Raw genomic sequence first — 19,317 nt, 5'->3', positions numbered from 1 at the left:
CAGATCTTACACAGTATCAAAGAAATTACTGTATTTCTTATACCTATAAGTAGTGCAAAAAGAACAGTTGATAATTAGAATGTTTAGAATTAAATAATTTCATGTTTTTACTAATAACATTTTAATATCATATGTAGATACTTTATATCTCTGAATGTACATATTAATAAATGTGTTCTTGTTCACTCTTTGGAACCTAATTTTAATGTAGGTAATAATCAGATACAAATTTAAATTTTTGATAAATGTCTGCTATCAAAAATCACTAACCTAAAACTATTTGTATCTATTATTTACTCACTATAAATACTTTTCTTAGTATATAAACAAATTCCAAGAAAATTTTTATTTATTCTGTTTATTTGTACTACTTTTGTAGTATGAGTACAAGAAAAATAATGCTTTTTAAAATACCATGTATCCAAAAAAAAATATCATCTATCCATGACATGATTTCATATTTTAGTCTCCAGTTTAAATTTTATTTTAAATAAGTATATAGACAATAAACTAGGATCAGCCAAATCACAGTTCTTCCTGGCTTACAAAGTTTATTTCCTTTTCTTATTTTTCATAGAGGCTACTATCTCTCAGTTAATTTTCTGAAAAAAGTTCACTTCTCTCTATTCCTTTATCATTTTGGTTCAGAGACCTTAGAAAGGAAGGGGAGAAAGAGAAGAAATAGAAGGAAGAAAAAAAATTGCATTTTTAAAAATATTTCCCACTCAAGTCTCTTGATTAGATGTGACCTGGTTTCATGCTGCTCATCCAAAGGTTGTTAGGTAAAGCTGCCATGTACTCATCACCAGTTTGATATGGACTCGTGACACAATGGCTGTACCAAAGAGATGTGTTAACTGAGAAAAATAGATTATAGAATAGTATTTACAATATTTTTTACTATAGATTATTTTTAAAATTAATTTAGATTTTAATGGCACTATAAAAAGTTTTCACCTGGGTATTACTAATCCACTGACTCATCCATTCTTAGGCAAAGCCCATTTCCTGTCTACAGTCTACTTAAAGTGTAAATAATGTCCATGAGATTTGCACAAAAAATCTTATATAAAAGATGCCTCGGAAAGTACATATTTGTTATAAAAAATATGAAAATGACAAGTTGAAAGCAATCAAATGCCCATTTTGCATTTTTCCTGCTTACATTAAAAGGGACAGCATTACAAGGAGAAAACCATAACTGGTAGGTCTTTCGACTATTCTCTTAGGAGTAGAATAGAGAGGAAAAATAGGCAATTAGGATCTCTCTATTGGTGTCCCATATTTGCTTAGGCTACATGCATAGAAGAGAACATGATCCAATTTCATTTGTTTGCGGGTACACTTTACAATACCATTTAAAAACCAACATGATTTCAGCCAGGAGTTTAAACACACTCAGTCATCAGAGGGAAGCAACAAGAGACTCATGCAGAAAAAGCAATTATCCCAGTGGGAACACGTGGCTCTACACAGCTTGGTGAGCTGCCAGCTGAGAACACAGGCCTGGGAGAATTGCTGCCTATGACTATGGCAGCTGCATTTCTCTGTTATTTCCATTTCTCCTCCTAAACTTTTCATTTCTCCCTCCTAGCAATTTATAAATTGGTAGTTGGCTGTTTGCTGCTGCAGAAGCACACCTATGATAATTTGATTACAGACTACATCAGGAAGGGCTGTATTGCTAATTGCAGGCAAGTAGGAACCACCCTACAGAGAGACATCGTTAAGTTACAGGGAGAGGATGATTTTCTTTGTGAAGGTATAAATTATTACCTTTCTGTCTATCTAGTTTATATCACCAGGGGACCTTTCCGTGAATCCTCATTTTAACAAGGAATAATAGAAAAGAAACACAGTCTTTATCCATAAAACACACCTATTTCATTCAAGTGTGGCTCAAAGTCAATATGAAGCCTTGGATTTGGCATTTTCTTTTAGACGCCCATTTTCTTGAGCCAGTCACAGTTACGTAGCCTAAAGCAATCAACCGAGAAAGCCCCCTTTAATTTATTGTATTTCAAACCAGGGGCAGACAAGACAACTGCTTAGTGCTGGTCAAACGAAGAACAGATAAACAGGGAAGGCTTTTAGCTGATTCCCCAGGTGTCTGGTTCCCCAATCATTAAGATCAGAACCCAAAAGTAAATCCTATAAAAAGGAGGTAAAATAAAGAGTGGTTTTGGAAGAAAAGAGCCTTTGCTAGCTATCTCCTAAAAGTAAGAAAGTTGATTGATTTTTACCTCTATGAAAATTATGGGTGTTACATGGCAGTATTATGCATGCATATGAAAAATTAATTTAGCTCTTAGCTATTAAAGTTAATGTATTAGTTCCTTCACAGGTCTCCTGAAACAATGTCCTGCTGTTTTAAAGGTAAAAACAAAGTCTTATGGGCAATTTTCACTTTTCTACAAAACCAGGTTTGCTTTTTATCACCTCGTCCAACCATCTGGCTATAATTCTGAATTTACATACAGTCACTGTTAGGACAGTCTGAAATAAAAATCTATGGAGGAATTATGACTATACTCTAGAAATAAAGATGACAAATGCTCATAGTATTTGAAGGAAGAAAAAGCCCATTTTCAAACACTTGGCTCTTTTGAGTTATAAGTGCACCAGCTGAAAATACTTTTCAAACAGTAAATCCCTTTTTCTCTCCATCAGTTCTTATGCTTAGTTCTCTATAGTTTTGGTCTAGGGTGAGAATTTCTCTCACCACCAAATGCCTTGCTAAGATGATGCCTTTTCCAGAGACTGTGTATAATTTGTTACTCTTGAAATTTAAATTCACTTATATTCTGAAGAAGATATATAACCATGGCAGAAAAAAGTCAAATCAAGGTTTGAGTATGCAAGGGATTCTTGAATTCAGAAACTCAAAATGACTTTATGGAAATGAAGTAAGGAGAATCACTTTATGGAAACACCTGTAATTTGAAAAAAGTTTAAAAAGCAATAAAATCGTTTAATCCTACTTATTGGGATTCTCTACAAATATGAATATCCCCTAAAGTAGCTACAAATTCAAGTAAACACCCATTCCCATTCTGTATTTTAATCCCAGAGTCAAAGGAGAACAAGACGACACTTCCAAGTCACAAGCTTAATTGATTAATCAGTCAGGGTTTATCAGACCAGGGTCAGAGTTTCAATATCCATATGGCCAGTTACTTCGCTCTCTTTTATTGATCACGAGACTATGTCAGAGCCCAGCTCCATTACTGGGCAAATGGGAGCCTCCTTTCATAAGGGACATATGATAAGACAGAAATAATAGCCTCCTTCTCCAACACTGCTCATGTTAAAACAAATGAAAATATATCTAAGTACTATCTATGAAAGCAAGTAGGGTAATTTGCACATGTGAGAAAGACATTAAATCTTGAGCAAAAAGGTTTGAGCTAGGACTTATAAGAACTCTTCTCAATGGTTTACATAACCTCAGAGTTATCCACACACATTTCTTACTATTTCCTGAGAACTAGTGATTAAGTCATGGATAAATAAGAAATAAAAACAAATGTATTCTTACCCTTTATATTTCTACAGTTATCTGTGAAAAATAAATTAAAGAGGACTGGTATTTGTTTAGGACAATCTTTCTCAGTTAAAATAGTTCAGTTCTCTGTTTAAGACAAAAGCATACTGAACAGAAAATGTAGTGCAAAAAGTATTAATGGTGTTAATGATCTCAGTGTTCTGAACTGTTCCTAACCCTAAGTGTCTAAGTATTTGAACTTTCAGCTGAAATTCAGAATTTTGTAAGTTCTAGATTGTGTCCATACAAACCCAAATAGGAGGTTCCAGAATTAAATGGTAGGAAAGGTTCTGGTGGAAGTGATGTCAGCCAGTGGGAAGATTAAGGAACAAGATAAAGTCAAACAACAACAACAACAACAAACTTGATCCCATGTTTCTTGCCTTTCTTCCACATGAAATATAAATTCTATAATGGTAAAGAATTTATCATATTTCTAGTATGTAGCACAACACCGACAGAAAAGACAGTATCAGATTTTTCAAGCTCTAAAAAATCAGATACATAGAATTCCTTGATTTCATTCATCACTTCGGAAAAGCCTTGATATTTGAATTTAAGTTATAAGTACATGATTTTATATTGCCCTGCAGAGGGCAAATTCAAAATCTAATGACTTAATATCAAGGGAATAGATAAATTTAACATTTCTGATGATTCAAAAGAAGTTTTAAAGGACTTAGCAACTGCAAAAATCTAGGGACCCCTGGATGGCTCAATCAGTTGTGTGTTTGACTCTTGATTTCGGCTCAGGTCATGATCTCAGGATCGTGCAATAGAGCCCTACAATGGACTCCACCCTGGGCATGGAGACTGCCTTTTTTTTTTTTTTTTTTAAGATTTAATTTATTTATTCATGAGAGACACACACAGAGACACAGGCAGAGGGAGAAGCAGGTTCCCTGCAGGGAGCCTGATGTGGGACTCGATCCTGGGTCTCCAGAATCAGGCCCTGGGCCAAAGGCAGATGCTCAACTACTGAGCCACCCAGGGATCCCTGGAGCCTGCTTAAGATTCTTTCTTTCCCTCTCTCTATGCTTCCCCTCAAAAAAAAAAAAAACAAAAAAAAACAATGCAAAAACCTAACTCCTAAAAAAAATTAAGTTCTAAGTGTAAAATGCATTTGATGATTTTCTCCAAAGGCACATGAAAATTTTATCAGTGAAATCTGTGGTACATTTCATAAATGTATGAATATACTTAAACAGCAATCTGGATTATTATTGTTGTAAGCAGTGAAAATCATGATGTATCAACACATGCTACATACATGACATTGTTGGATTCACTATCCTTGATTTTTACAACAGTCTCACAAAGGGAAGTATACTTTGCTATTTGGAGATGAGAAAACTTAAGGCTCAGAGAATATCAGAAACTTGCTCTACATCATTTAGTAAGTAGATTGGAGCCCATTCTCCACAGATACAAAATAAAGCTTATATTTTCTTTGCATCCCATGCCACAAAGTATAAATTAGCAATATCTTGCAAATGTATAGATCCCAAGACTCAATGGCGTGGCAAAGAAATAGGTGCTAGTGGTTGACCTGCCTGAGTGTGTTAGACTGATAGTCTTCCTTCCATCTGACTCCATATTTAAATCTGACTGAACTGGGTATCCACCCTAATTGTCCATAATCCGTCTGGATGCCAGTGGGGAAAATGTGCATGTTTACACTTGACATATGTAGGTGTTCTTTGCAAGTAAAGTGTAGTTAGGTAAATATTTTATACTAGTTCCTACACAGAGGAATGGCTCTTTCTCCATATAAACATGCACTTACTATCATGGCATGTTTATAATTTAAACAGAATATTTATAAGCTTCCCTAATAAAGATGAGAAAATCTGACATGATCTTTTATTAGCATGATGCATGGGGCAATATGGTGATGTAATATGTCTAGGTGAAAAAAGAGTGACACCATGAATGTTAAAAGGCAAAGAAATATGAAATGATGGACTCCTGAGCGAATTACATATTATTCACTCAAGGAAACAAATTTTCATTATTTTCAACTAGTTTTAACCATATTGAGTTCAACTGCTTTTGAAATTTTCCCGTATGAGATGATGCTCTTAAAGGTGACTTAAACATGAGCCTGTTTCTGCTGTGATCAGCCTTTAAAGCTTCATGATCACCTAGATTTGTACGATTTAAGAAGAGAAAACCTGTGCCATCTGTTAGTAATTTTGTTAATGCACACCAGATTATTTTACAAGTGTACTATTTATCATATTATCAAATGCTTTGGGTTTAAAGAGATAAAAACTGAAGTGGTCAGATGTTACTAAGAGAATATTAGTGCTTTTAGAGCTCCTATCCTTTGAACAAAAGAAATGCAAAATCAGCATTAGTTTAGACATCAGCCTCAGCATAAGATTTCAAATTATTCTTTGAGAGAGCATCCTTATCAAAAGAGGTAATATGAACAAGACTGAGAAATAGAGTCGATCTTAGCCAATTACAAATAATGAAAAAGAAATCCCAACCCCCTTTAAAGTGATCAGATTAAAAATAATTTAAAACTTAAAGGCTTAAAGTAATTTCTTTGATTTCTCCATCTTGGATCATGTTAAAACATGGAAAAAATGCCTTGTGCAATCAAGTACACTGCTCAATCTACTACTTTGCTTTTTAAGATTACAATTCATTCTGCCTATAGTAAACAGAAAACAAGTCAAGTCTGGGTCATCGTGAGCGAACACAAAAATTAGAAGCAATTAGAAAAGTCAACATTTTTTTTTTAAACGAAGAATTTACCAAAATGTATTTCGCTATTATTTAAAATGTTTTCCAAATTATGAGTAAGATTTACAAGCAATGCTTTAAGATAAATTTTAAAACTCTATCTTTAGAGAAGCATTTCATCTGTGATTAATAGAACATCAAAAATAAAACAAACTGGTTAGAGCACCATTCTTGAAGCCACAAAAAATTATACCTTTAATTTGGCAAACTACTTTAACCCATAATTAAACAAACTGCTCCCAGACAGTAGTAAAATTTCACTAGTCCTTGGCTATTCTAGAGAAATGTAATGGCCTGATCAAATCTATCAAAGTCTTGGAAAATGAAGAAACACAGCTGCTTGAGTGAGCATGTATTTTTTTTTTTTGGGAGGGGTGGTGGAGGCAGGCAGGGGAGGCAACATTTGTAAGTCTGCTTTCTCTATTAGTATACCCAACTAATCTGAAATTCTTATTATGGGCTTTGTCATCTGACCATGTGTGTTCATTTCCTAGAGTTATAATACTTCTGGTTAGTATACTGTATTGATAATTACTTTGAATTATGAGGTACAGTTTTCCTTTAGCTGATTACTCAAATGTCTGAGCCACTACTTTCTAGAAGGTCTACTCTGACTGGAGGGTCATGGATGCTAACCAGCAGCGTATATCCACATCAGGTTATAGCCCAGCGAATTTCAGGAGTTGGCAGATGTCCAAATGGAAGGTGGGTTGGGCAGACTGCAGGGTACTCCACTATGTCTTCTAATATTGCTTTGGCTGAAACTTACATTTGGGTGGGATTAGATTTGGGAAAAACATTGAAAACTGTTTTTAAGGAAACCTGTTTGGAAAAAAAATCAGAAGGCCAGAATCATCTCAAGAGATTTAAAAGAGTACTGACAAACAGCATGCAACGCAAAACAGGATAAAACATCAACATTGTATAAGACCATTGTATAATCAAGGTTATTCTGATTTTTCACATATGTTAGGACTTAAACTCATAGGGACATTCGTTACATCACTTAGAAGAAAGTTGAAAACTTTATAATGTACCATTTCTTGTTTCCTGAACCGAAGATTATTTGTTGAAGTAGAAAATACATTATGTGGCAATCTTTAGCCTCTGTTACATTAACTCTGCATCCAAACCTCTTGGAAACTATCTGTGATACTTGAATGAGTTTACACGTACATATGAGGACTTTATTAGGAATTACAACAAGGTGTCTTGAGAGACCTAGACAAAAATGGACAAGCAGACTACAAACTGTAGAGCCCCTTAAGGGAAATGCCATATAGAAGGCGACTCTTTTTTTTTTTTTAAGATTTTATTTATTCATTCATGAGAGACACAGAGAGAGAGAGGCAGAGACACAGGCAGAGGGAGAAGCAGGCTCCAGCAGGGAGCCTGATGCGGGACTCGATCTCGGGTCTCCAGGATCACGCCCTGGGCCGAAGGCAGTGCTAAACTGCTGAACCACCTGGGCCGCCCTAAAAGGCAACTCTTAAAAATTGATCAAAACAGGGTATTTCACTGTTTAACTAGTGTTTTTTTTTTTGTTGTTGTTGTGTTTTGTTTTGTCCATTAAATATCTAATCCAAAAGTGTTCTTTTTCATTCTGAAGTTAAAAATCACTACCCTCTTATCTCTCCAAATCATCAATAGTGAAACATTACTGAACACTAATGGAAAATCAAGACAGAAGTACTTAAAATAACACCTTACAATGAGGTTATCATTGACAGTCCTCAAAATACTTTCATTGATTCTCATAATAATCCTAATAATCAGAGAATATATTAATATCTTGTCAATAATTAAAGGACTTAGCCAAGATCTAGCTGTTAGTGCAGCTTCAAAAAGGAGTTTCAGGGATCCCTGGGTGGCGCAGCAGTTTGGCGCCTGCCTTTGGCCCAGGGCGCGATCCTGGAGACCCGGGATCAAATCCCACGTCGGGCTCCCGGTGCATGGAGCCTGCTTCTCCCTCTGCCTGTGTCTCTGCCTCTCTCTCTCTCTCTCTCTCTGTGTGACTATCATAAATAAATAAAAATTAAAAAAAAAAAAAAGGAGTTTCAGGGGGCGCCTGCTGGCTCAGTTGGTAAAGCATGCGACTTTTAATCTCTAGGTTGTGAGTTCAAGCACCACATTGGGTGTGGAGCCTACTTTAAATTAAATTAAATTTTAAAAAAATTTAAAAAGTAGATTCTGATAGAAGAGACTTTACCAAGATGGCCATAAATTAGGCTTAATCTACTATTTAAATTGTTGTCATTTTTAATTTTTTGAATGAGATTCAGAGGCAACTGTAATCACTTAAGATGAACTTGGATACATTCTTAATAACATGCTTGAAAAAGCCAAAACATGTTCAGAATTATTAATCAAGTTGACACAAGGCATGTTTGTGCTCAATGGATAAATAAGCAGAGGATGTTTTTAAACCCTATATATTGAAAATACTACTTTCTCTACTTACCAAGATAGGAAATACTAAATTTGGGATGCAAAACAAGTGGCAAAATTGTAGGAAATGAACCCAGTAAAACACTCTATATGTGGATTTTGTGCTAGGAGTTGTCTTAGTCAAATGAACTGGTCAGGTCTAGTCTGTCATGAGAAAAATCAGAACAGGAAGAAATCTGGTGTTGAGAGTTCTGGCTCTCCTCCTGACTTGCAACAGACTCATTAAGTGGCTCGGGACAAATCAAATGCCCTGGCTTCCCATTTCTTCTTAAAAATAAAGGAGTTTGCCTATTCACAATCTCTCAAGTCAGCTTCATCTGTAAAATCTTGTATCTGTAAGTCCACTTAAAGAAATATGTTTACTTCCAGAACTAACTTGTACAGTATATCTTCCTTTGCATGCTGTAATGCTAATGAAAACCATGCTTTAGACAAAAGAAATTGTGGATGATACCTCCTTTCCATTGTATAGGGAAATAAGAAAATAAATATATAAAGTATGTAGGCACATAAATTAGGTTTATGTTCAAATGGGCAACTTTTCAGTTCTAGGTATACTAGAAAACACTATTCTGATTTATACTTCCTTCATTTAATATTTTCCAAAAAAATATATACTGAGCTCCTACCATAAGACAGACCTAGGGAATATAGCTGGCTCTCAAGTATCTTACCTATCTTAGAGGAGTAATTTATAAATAATGATTTCTAACAGATTAAAAGAAAAGTACTTAGTAAAAGGCAAAGGTCAGGATAGCAGGGAGATAACTCTATGTGGATGTGCAGAGTGAGGTTTTGCAGACACCTCGTCTTAGAAGTTGCCTTTATGTTGGAACCTGAAAAATGAGTGAGTTAGACAAGGAGGGTCAGGACATTCCAGGCAGAGGGAAGAGCATATGCAAAGACTCATAATCTGTCCCTTCAAGCCCTTAATATCCAAGCTTTTCTTTTTTTAATTTATTTTTTTATTCATGAGAGACACTGAGAGGGAGGCAGAGACATAGGCAGAGGGAGAAGCAGGCTTCTTGTGGGAAGCCCGATGTGGGACTTGATCCTGGGACCCTGGGATCACGACCTGAGCCAAAGGCAGATTCTCAATCACTGAGCCACCAGGTGTCCAGATATCCAAGCTTTTAAATATATCTCTAACATATATATAGTTATAAAACTAGAGCAATAACTAAATGCTCACCAGGATTATGTTTTTACTTATACTGTCGTTGAAACTACTTTGTATGCTAGAACTGAGAAGTCTTCGTTTATTATCATTCTTTCATAAGAGTATTTAGACTTTACAAGTGGGTCTGGACCACGTGGCTTTCCTTTTTCTAGTTTCAGTGTCCAAACATGAATATATGTTTAACTATTTAAGTGGAATTACAAGTTTCAGGAAACATTCAGGATGTTCCTTGGGAAGATAAACCAGTCTTGCTCAACTGGCATCCCCATCTGAATCACAGCATTTCTTAATTCCCCGAAGAATTGTACATAACTACATGGATGGAAGAAAAGTCAATTTGTTACACACAGTGAATGTCTTAGGGCTTTAGGCCTTAAACTTTCTTGTGGAATTCCCTGTTGATCACTGTATTTCACAATAAAGATGTACAGAGGACTCAAATTTGTTTCTTAGTATCAGTATTAGTCTAAATACTTTATTCCTAGTATTCACCTAAACTGAATGCTCTTGGTGGTTCTGTAGAAAATGAAATTTCCTCCAGTGTTGAATCAGATATACATAGAAATTTAGATGAAACAAATAAATGCTAGATCTCTTTTCATATATATTTATATTTTTTGTTTTATTCAAAAAAAGATAAAACTGCTATGACACAAACAGTTCCTGATTTTCCTTTTCTATGGAGTTTTTGGTAATTAAATATATCCAGAGTTCAGGCAGGTATACCAACAACAGTAACAACTAGAACATCTATTACTTATATATACAGAGAGAGTGTGTCACCACTTATAATGACATTTAACATGTATTGCCTCGCTGGATTTCCACAACACCACCACTGAACCAACATGGGTATTAAGAGACGATTCATGTCACAGGTGGTAACAATGACATTTATAGAGATCAAATGTCCTTAAGATCGTGTATTTATGTGTTGAAACCCAAAGTTATAATATGGTCTTCTAATACCAAAGGCCATGTTTTAGTCTATTAATCTGCTGTGTTTCAATTATTAAATGTGACAATTAAGAGAGCAGGATAGTACACATAAATTTATTTTCTTAACTCATTTCTTCATTTTTAGTACTTTAGTACTTTAGTAATTCATATTATAGATTTATGCTGACTTAACTCAGATTTAAATCATTAATAAACTTGTTTATTAATTATCATATTATCATTTTATATTAAAAAATATAAAATATGTAATATGTATGACTCTCTAAGATGGACAAGAAAAAAAATCTGGTTGACTCTACCAGTTTCCTCTGATCTCCATACAACAGAACTACATATTTATTTTGCAGAAACACAAATTTAACTTCTCAGGGAAAAGAGGCCCAATGACATCAGCTACATTAAGTATGCTGATTTCCTCTAGGGGAAGAGAGGGGAAAAGGAAGCAGCAGACATTGAACAATAAAAGAAATAGGAAGAGGAAAGCACTAATCGGAGGAAGGGAGGAGGAGCAGATGGCTTAGGAAGGAGACATGTGGGAATTGGGGGGAAAGGAAGTAATTGGCAAGGAGAGGCTGAATGCCAAATTCGTGAAGGATCTGGAGGACACTGGGGATTTGGATGGGATGTGAGTCAGCTGCTTTTCACCAAAATATCACACCAAGGAGGGAAATCAAAGAAACCTACAAAGACACACAGGAAGCAGAAAAGGACTAGAAAAAGAACTGATGACATACTGCATTCTAACAACTGTACCTCTCCAGCATGGGAATGGGAATGTATAACTGACTTTGTCTCTTCATTCCCTATTTTCAAATCCTTAACTGGTTTATGAAAGAAATGATACAGGAAGACTGATCTATTTATATTTTAATCATTTTTTACTTACCTTGCATGAATGCAATTTTTCATTCATATATAAATCAGTTCCCTACAATCTAGGCTTAGGGTGACCACCTGTCCTGGTTTCCCCAGGACTAGGGATTTTTAATGCAAATACCAGGATAGTCCCCAGCAAGCCAGTGTGGCTGGCCATCCCATCTAAGTCACCTTAAGAAAAAGTTAATACACTTGCTTATCATGTAAAATGCACTAATGCAATAAATGTTTTTTCTACTTTTTTCAAAGGAGAATGAAAAAATCTTACTATAGTTATGTGATAAGTAGATGAAATTGACAATAAAATGGTTTCCAGTCTGACGGAGGCTTTAATGGAAATAAATAATTTATAATTAAACTATTTCTCCATCATCTAAATTTTTTCAATTAAGTAAAAAAATTTTAAGATATATAAAATATTTCTAGCATACTACTATAGCATATAAAACAGGAAGAAAAATTAAAAATTCAAGGTACAGTCTATCTCAAAGAATAACACAAGTGATTAAAAAATGTTTATGTCACAAAGCCACAAAGAGAATGGAAAAAGCATGTTTTATTCATTAGTAAAGTTTAGCTCAAAAGCTAAGAATTTCAAACATGAAAAGATGAATGTTTTTTAAGCTTTTCTCTTAACTAGTAAAATGCAATCATTCAGGATAAATGACAGTCAAAGGTTACTATGAAGAAACTAACTCTGATATTTCAAAATTGAGTCCAGGTAGATCTCACAATTTATACTTTACTGCTGCAGTATTAGTTTTTATTATATTTTATTGTATCTATACAAAATTGCCAACTCACAACATCAGCAATATTTTCTTTAACTACATTTCTTATTCATTATATAATTTATTATAATTGTTTAATTTTTCAGCAATAAGTTTTGAAACTTGTATAGCTAATTATATTTGAATCTGGCTAATCCACAATTTGGATAATTATAAAACACCATTAGGTGAATAATTCACTGATTTAAAATATCTTTTTTAATATAAATCCTTCTTTCTCTAAATGTCAAATGGTGAAGTTATTTATCGTCCTCTTACCTTTTGAGGTAGGGTTTCCAGAGCTAGAAGAGAGAGTACGTGCCAGGAAGGGGGAGGGGCAGAAGGAGAGAGAGAGAGATCTCAAGCTGACTCCACACTGAGTGCTGAGCCCAACACAGTGGTTGATCCCACAACCCTGACATCATGACCTGAGCTGAAATCAAGAGTTGGCTGCTTAACTAACTGAGACACCCAGGTGCACCTAGACCAATTCTTAAATGTACCAATCCTAGTTTCAAGGCCACCATAACCTTCACTGTGTGAACTATCTCCCCAGACCATTATAAACATGAAGATAATATTTTATTACATGTTTACAAAGATTTTATTTTAAGTAATCTCTACTCCCAATGCGGGGCTCGAACTCATAACCTTGAGATCAACAGTTGCATGATCTTCTGACTAGGCCAGCAAGATGTGCCCTAAAGGTAATATTTTACCGCAGAAATTAAAGGTTACGGTCATTTTAGTTGAAATTTACATTGATTGCAAGTGAAAGTCATTATATATGTAGCAAAACCTATAGGATCCTAATAGAAAATGTTATTAGTGAGCAAAAGACAGACCCTCACATAATTGTCCCCCAGCCAATTCAGAGTTAATTGCTATATTAATGAAATTTTAGTATTTATCTGACAAGGTTGTTGTCAAGATTAAATGGGTCAACACATATAAAGTGCCTAGAACAGGACCTGGTACATAGCAAGTGCTATAGTAAATGTTTACTATCATTATCATCGTCATCGCAATCATCGTCTCTAGGAGACTAATTAGCAAGTATAAGTGTGTCATAAGGGAAAAAAAATGCTTTTCATGGAGTTTTCAAGGGAATTAAATGAGATAATGTGGAGTATCTGGGGCATGCAAAGTGCTCAATACTTTTTTTTTTTTTTACCTAATTTTAGCATTATACATTTTTCACTTTACAAAATCATCTTGAATTTAAGCACAATATTTCTGAAATGTGATGAGATAAAATAAATATATCATTTTTTATAAGGTATATCCAAATGTTCTACATTACCAAAAAAAAAAGTTTTGGTCCTCTGATTCATCTCTATGAGAAAATTTCATTTATTAATTATAAGGATTATGACTAATTCTCAGGCATAGGAGGTAAATCTATTTAATCCAGTCTGCCAGTTATACTACTTCCATTTCTAACTCTAAATACCCATGTCTAGAAAAAAAAAGTAGAAGAAAGGAAGAAAGACTAAACATCATCTAAGTCTTCCTTCAAATTATTCTAAGAAATAAGTGCCAAAAGAGTTCTAAAAGATTCTCCTGTCAGGTAGGAAAATAAGAAAATGCTATTTATATATTGCTGGTTTATAATCATTATAGATCTGAAATTTGGCTCAGAATCCAGGTCAATGTAAAAAAGAAATGACTTAACATCAAAAATACAGGTGCAGCTACAATTCAATTACATATTTGCCCTTTTTTTGAAGGGTGTGTCTTTGTTCTCACAGCTGGGAGAGTCATACTTTACATTTTCAACAAAGAAAGCCACCACATTAAAGAACTCTAGAAATTCCTATAACCAAAACTGTAGCAATAACTGTGCAATCTTTACTTGCCTTTCATAAAGATATTATGTGCTTTAATCTCCTGTTCATCTGTACTCAACACATTTGGCAAAACACATTAACAACAGAAATGAAAACAATTATTTGAAAACAAGCTTAGGAAAGAAGAATCACATAAAATGTCTAATACCCAATATCTCTTAAGAATCTACTTTCAATTTGCGGGGAAAAAAGAGAATTGTTAAAGACAGTAGACATTCTGTTTCTGTTTTAAATTTTTGTTTTCATTACTCAATTTTAGTCTCGCCTAAAGGAAAACAAAAACAATTATGATCTAAACAAGAACAGTAATTCTGAACCCAAACTGCTGATTTTAATCTATTCATCTCCCTGCATGTATAAGTATGTTTTTTACCTCTAAGTGTTTTATCAGTTTAACAGTCATAATTTATCCAAAACACACAGATGGTTTTAGAAATAGTACGTTTCAGATGTTACCATTTTCTAGCATATGGAACACTATCGTGGATCATCATTTTGGCGGCCTTTAACTGATTTTTTTTCCTTTATCTGATTTTAAGATTATTTATACATTAACATCTTGGCATTTTTTCATAGTCATGGGTTATTGCAACTTTAAATTGTTTGATTCCTGATCAGAGGTTGCTCTTATATTGATTTGAAAGTACTAATATTTAGGGGAACCGGTGCCCTGTATTGACAAGACAGCATCCCCTGCACAGCAAAGGATAAATAAAGACCCAATAATAAATTAAACATTTTGGCATAAACCATGACATCTCTTCAAATTCAATATGTGATACAATAGGAAGTTCTGAGGATTTATAAAAAATCCAATTTGCCATAGCAGTTCTAAACCGTTAATATCATGGAAAAAGCATAGATACACATGTATTAAGAGTTAAGTCTGAACTTTCAAAATATGAGGCTACAATCACCTTTATTATCTTCTACATTGGATATACTATAAAAAGAATTGTTGATGCTCTGTGTCTGATTTCTATCTTTCCAATCTCTCCTGAACCAGTTCAATGAGGTTTCAACCCCTCTTTTCCACTAACACTGCTCTTATGAAGGTCATCAATGAGTGACCACCAGGTTGTTCAATCCAATGGTCAATTCTCAGTCCTTCTATTATGTGATGAACCAGCTGCAACTGACTCAGTCTTTGCCACCTCCTTAAAACACTATCTTTGCTCGGCTCAGTCTTTGCCACCTCCTTAAAACACTATCTTTGCTCGGCTGCTCTCTGCTCTCCTTCCTTTTCCACGACTCATTCTCAGTCTCCACTGCACTTTCTGCCTCTTCTCCCTGAGGGCTAAAAGATGGACCTCTTTTCCTTTCTGCATATAATCACTCCCTTGGTGACTTCAGTCTTCTGTTTTTAGAAGTGTTTTTAGAAGTGCATGATGATGATTCCCATACTCATCAGGATAAGATACATTAGTCTGTGGTAAGAAATGCTCCATGACGTAATACAACAAAGATTTCTCACTAATTTGATGTCCATCATGGAAAGACAGAGGTGTGGGGTGGAAAGTTTTGGTACCCATAACTCAGGGACCCAGGCTCTTTGAGTGTCTGTGCTGTAACTGCACTACTTGGAACATGTGTCCTCTTTTGGTTGCCACATGGCAAAGAAAGAAAGTGCTGGAGGCTCACTCACTAGTATTCAATTTATTTAATTTCCACTCACAGCCCATGAAGCTGAACCAGTCAGATTGGCCCTCCCAACAGCAAGAAAATTGGGAAGCAGAGTCTTTCATCTGCCCAGAAGGAGGGGAGGCTTGCATAGTAATGAGTACTTGCTATGTCTACCACAACTCAATTTTTTCTCCAGCCTCAACCTCAACTCTGAATTTCTGACTCATATTTCAAACTGCCTATTTGACATTTATACTTGGATATCTAATAAGAATTTCAAAATTACAATGTCCAAAACTGAGCTGATACTTTCAACCCCAAATCTTCTCTTTCTAAATTCAGTGGCATCTCAATATTTTCAACTACTCAGACCAATCAATTAAGGTAGGCTTTGACTCTTCTCTCATTCTCTCTCTCCCTCTCTCTCTCTCTCTCCAAGCCACATCCAGTCTGTTAGCAAATTCTGTTGGCTATTGCTTCACAGTGGATCCAGAATTTAACCACTCCTCACTACTTCCCCTCCTAGCAGACTGGCAGACTGGTCCAAACCACCATTTCCATCTTGCCTAGATTATTGCAAAAGCTCCCAACTAGTGTCTTAGCTTAATCATTATAATCCTTCAGTGTGTTCTCAAGACAGCAGAGGATTCTGCTGAGAAAACTCTGATGCTTTCCACTTCACTCAAGGGGAAAAGCCAAACTATTTACAAGATCTATAAGGTCTTACAGTCTGGCTACTTGTTCCTCCAATATTATCTCCTACCAATCTCCCCTCTGCTCAACCCTCACTGACCACTTTGCTCTTTAAAAAAAAAAATGTGTTTGGTAGGCCCCATGTTTAGGGTCTTTAAACTTCTTGTTTTTGTCTGCCTACTTTTCTAGATACTTGTGTATTCTTCTCCTTTAATGTTTTCAGGTCTTTATGAGAAGCATTCTCTGGTCTTCCTGTTTAAAACTGAAACCCTACCCCCACCTTAATTAATCTGTCTACCTCTTTAGTATTTTCTATAGGACTGATTATAGTTCAGCATACTACCTATTTTGGTTTTATCTGTATACTCACTCACAGAGTATAAACTTCAGAAGGGCACTCACGGATTTCTGCTTAACGCTACATCTCCAATGCTGAGAAGCTTAGCATTAATTTGTATTAAACATACATAGGTAATTAATCAGGAAAGATCTGAAGGAGAAAATGTGTAATAATGGTTTCAATGTGTTTGAGTCATTCAGGCAGGGAAATGGAAATTACAGATAGTGGTCATTAGGTGACTTAAAATGTTTTTAAGGCAAAGATATTATCTTAATTGTACATAAATCTAGAAGGAATCTGTCATCACCAATAAAAGAAGCATTTGTTCCCATAGTCTCTATGCCCCTGTGCTCTTGACTTCACCTCCCCAAACCAGTGTTTCTCACATAGTTCACTTTGCCATGTGACTTTCCCGCACCTCCTAAAAATATAAGCTGGGTTATTCTTACCTCAACTGCTAGGATTCTAAAAATCCTTTGAAAGACTCCTTGTAATTCAGATCACTGCGGGAAAATGCTTGGTATTTTTCTTCAAGGTCCCTAAAATTTGTCTACCATAACCTTCTCAATTTTCTTTTTCACTATTTAATCCTGATGCTAATTTGCTAACAGGTTGTTCAGAAACAGAGCAAACATTTATTAAAGTTATATAGTCTGGTTATAACTTTGTTCTTCTACATGTTTAGCTGTGACTCTTCCTTAAACACATTCTCCTGAGTATCTCTAAACCTTGGCCAATGAATTTGTAAAGGACAGAGCGTACATGCAAAACAAAGAAGCTCGTAAAGGGCAGTCCTGTACAACCACAGAATCAATGAGAGTTCAGTTATTTTGCTACTTTAGCAAATACCTTGCAAGATAGAAGAAAGCCAAGAAAAAGCAAAGAAGTCATATAGACTCACTGATGTCAAGAAGAAAATGCATTGTTAGTCCAGAGAGTGGACTTCTCTATTTGTATCCTAGCAGGAATTTGAAATCTAATAATCTAGTCACAGGGTTTTATTTTGGAATGAGATAAATCCATTATTACCCATCACTCAGAATGAGATTTTAGTTTTCAGAAAAAATAATAAATTCTACAGAATACACAAGCTATTTGAAAAGGAGAAAGAGATTAAAAAAAAAACCAACAAACCTGAAGTGACTTAGGAGGCCTTCTGAAACATACTATATTACCAAATTTTTAACAATTTTTACTGTAGCATATGGACATGTGATATGCCTTGAATTATAATAACAACTAAATCATACGTAAAAGTGTTAAGTCTAAGACATTAAAGTAGAAGTTATAGTTTTCTCTTACTAATATCCAAACTAAGTAACATACATTTTCCACACTCATTTTCATGTCAACACAGGGAAAATGGAAATATGTTTATTCTAAAAGAAGTGAAAATGGGAGATAATTGCAACCCTTTATAAAAAAAAACAAACACAACTTCACACCTTTCTCTCTTTTCTTTGGTGAAGATAGTTACATCTATACTCCCCACTACTGAATTGAACACTCACAGTTATTCTTTCATCTTTATCATCCAGTGGAGAGCCATCTTTCTTCCACGAAATGGTGGGTTCAGGATGGCCTCGTGGGGGTTGGCATTCCATCACAGCAGGTTCCCCCACTGCCACCATGACATCAGAAGGATTTTGTCTGAAGTCATCCCGTAGTACTGCAGGAACAAGATTAAATCATTATACTCAATTGTTAAATATATAGCCCTTATCTCTGAACTCCAGCAAAAAAGACATTTATAATAATAAACTATTAGTAATACCCATCTCAGTATATCTTGGAGAATCTATATCTACTTAGAGACATATGCAACTTAATAAAGATGTCTGGCCTTAAGCATACACAACAGGGATAATTTGATATTCTCGATGGGTCAGTGGACAAGTGTATTTTGCTATTTCATGCTCTCACGGTTAGTGTTTGGTATTTCTTTCTTTTTTTTTTTTTTTTTTTTTTTTTTTGGTATTTCTTCTCTGCCTCCTGCCCACAGTTTGCCATCCATGTGCTAATGTGCTAAAGAATAAAACTGAAACGTCCTTTTACTTATATGACACATTGGGATGATGCTTTCTATTAGTAAGTGAATTACATACACATACAAACCAAAAAAGACTTCCACATGTGCATTCATTTGAGAGTTATTTTAAAGATATTTAATATTAGTGTATAAAAGAATATAATCATTACAATTTAAAAATGCTTATTATAGAAACATTAGACATATTTGCAAAATGACTACGTTCAAAATACTGTCTTATTCCCTTATC

General features: G+C 34.9%; 1 protein-coding gene across 8 annotated transcripts in view; it reads right to left on the bottom strand.

Moving 5' to 3' along the window:
* ROBO1 (roundabout guidance receptor 1) overlaps positions 1-19,317 on the bottom strand; it is a 1,125,490-nt gene that overhangs the window by 123,358 nt on the left and 982,815 nt on the right. For all 8 annotated transcript variants that reach the window (XM_038581198.1, XM_038581196.1, XM_038581200.1 and 5 more), the window contains one exon: positions 18,550-18,707. In XM_038581198.1, the coding sequence (XP_038437126.1) occupies positions 18,550-18,707 (158 nt within the window). The remainder of the gene's footprint in view (positions 1-18,549; positions 18,708-19,317) is intronic.

The sequence above is a fragment of the Canis lupus genome, chromosome 31 (assembly GCF_011100685.1).
Source record: "Canis lupus familiaris isolate Mischka breed German Shepherd chromosome 31, alternate assembly UU_Cfam_GSD_1.0, whole genome shotgun sequence".
NCBI classification, from domain to species: domain Eukaryota; kingdom Metazoa; phylum Chordata; class Mammalia; order Carnivora; family Canidae; genus Canis; species Canis lupus.
This window is presented reverse-complemented; position numbering and strand designations above follow the sequence as displayed.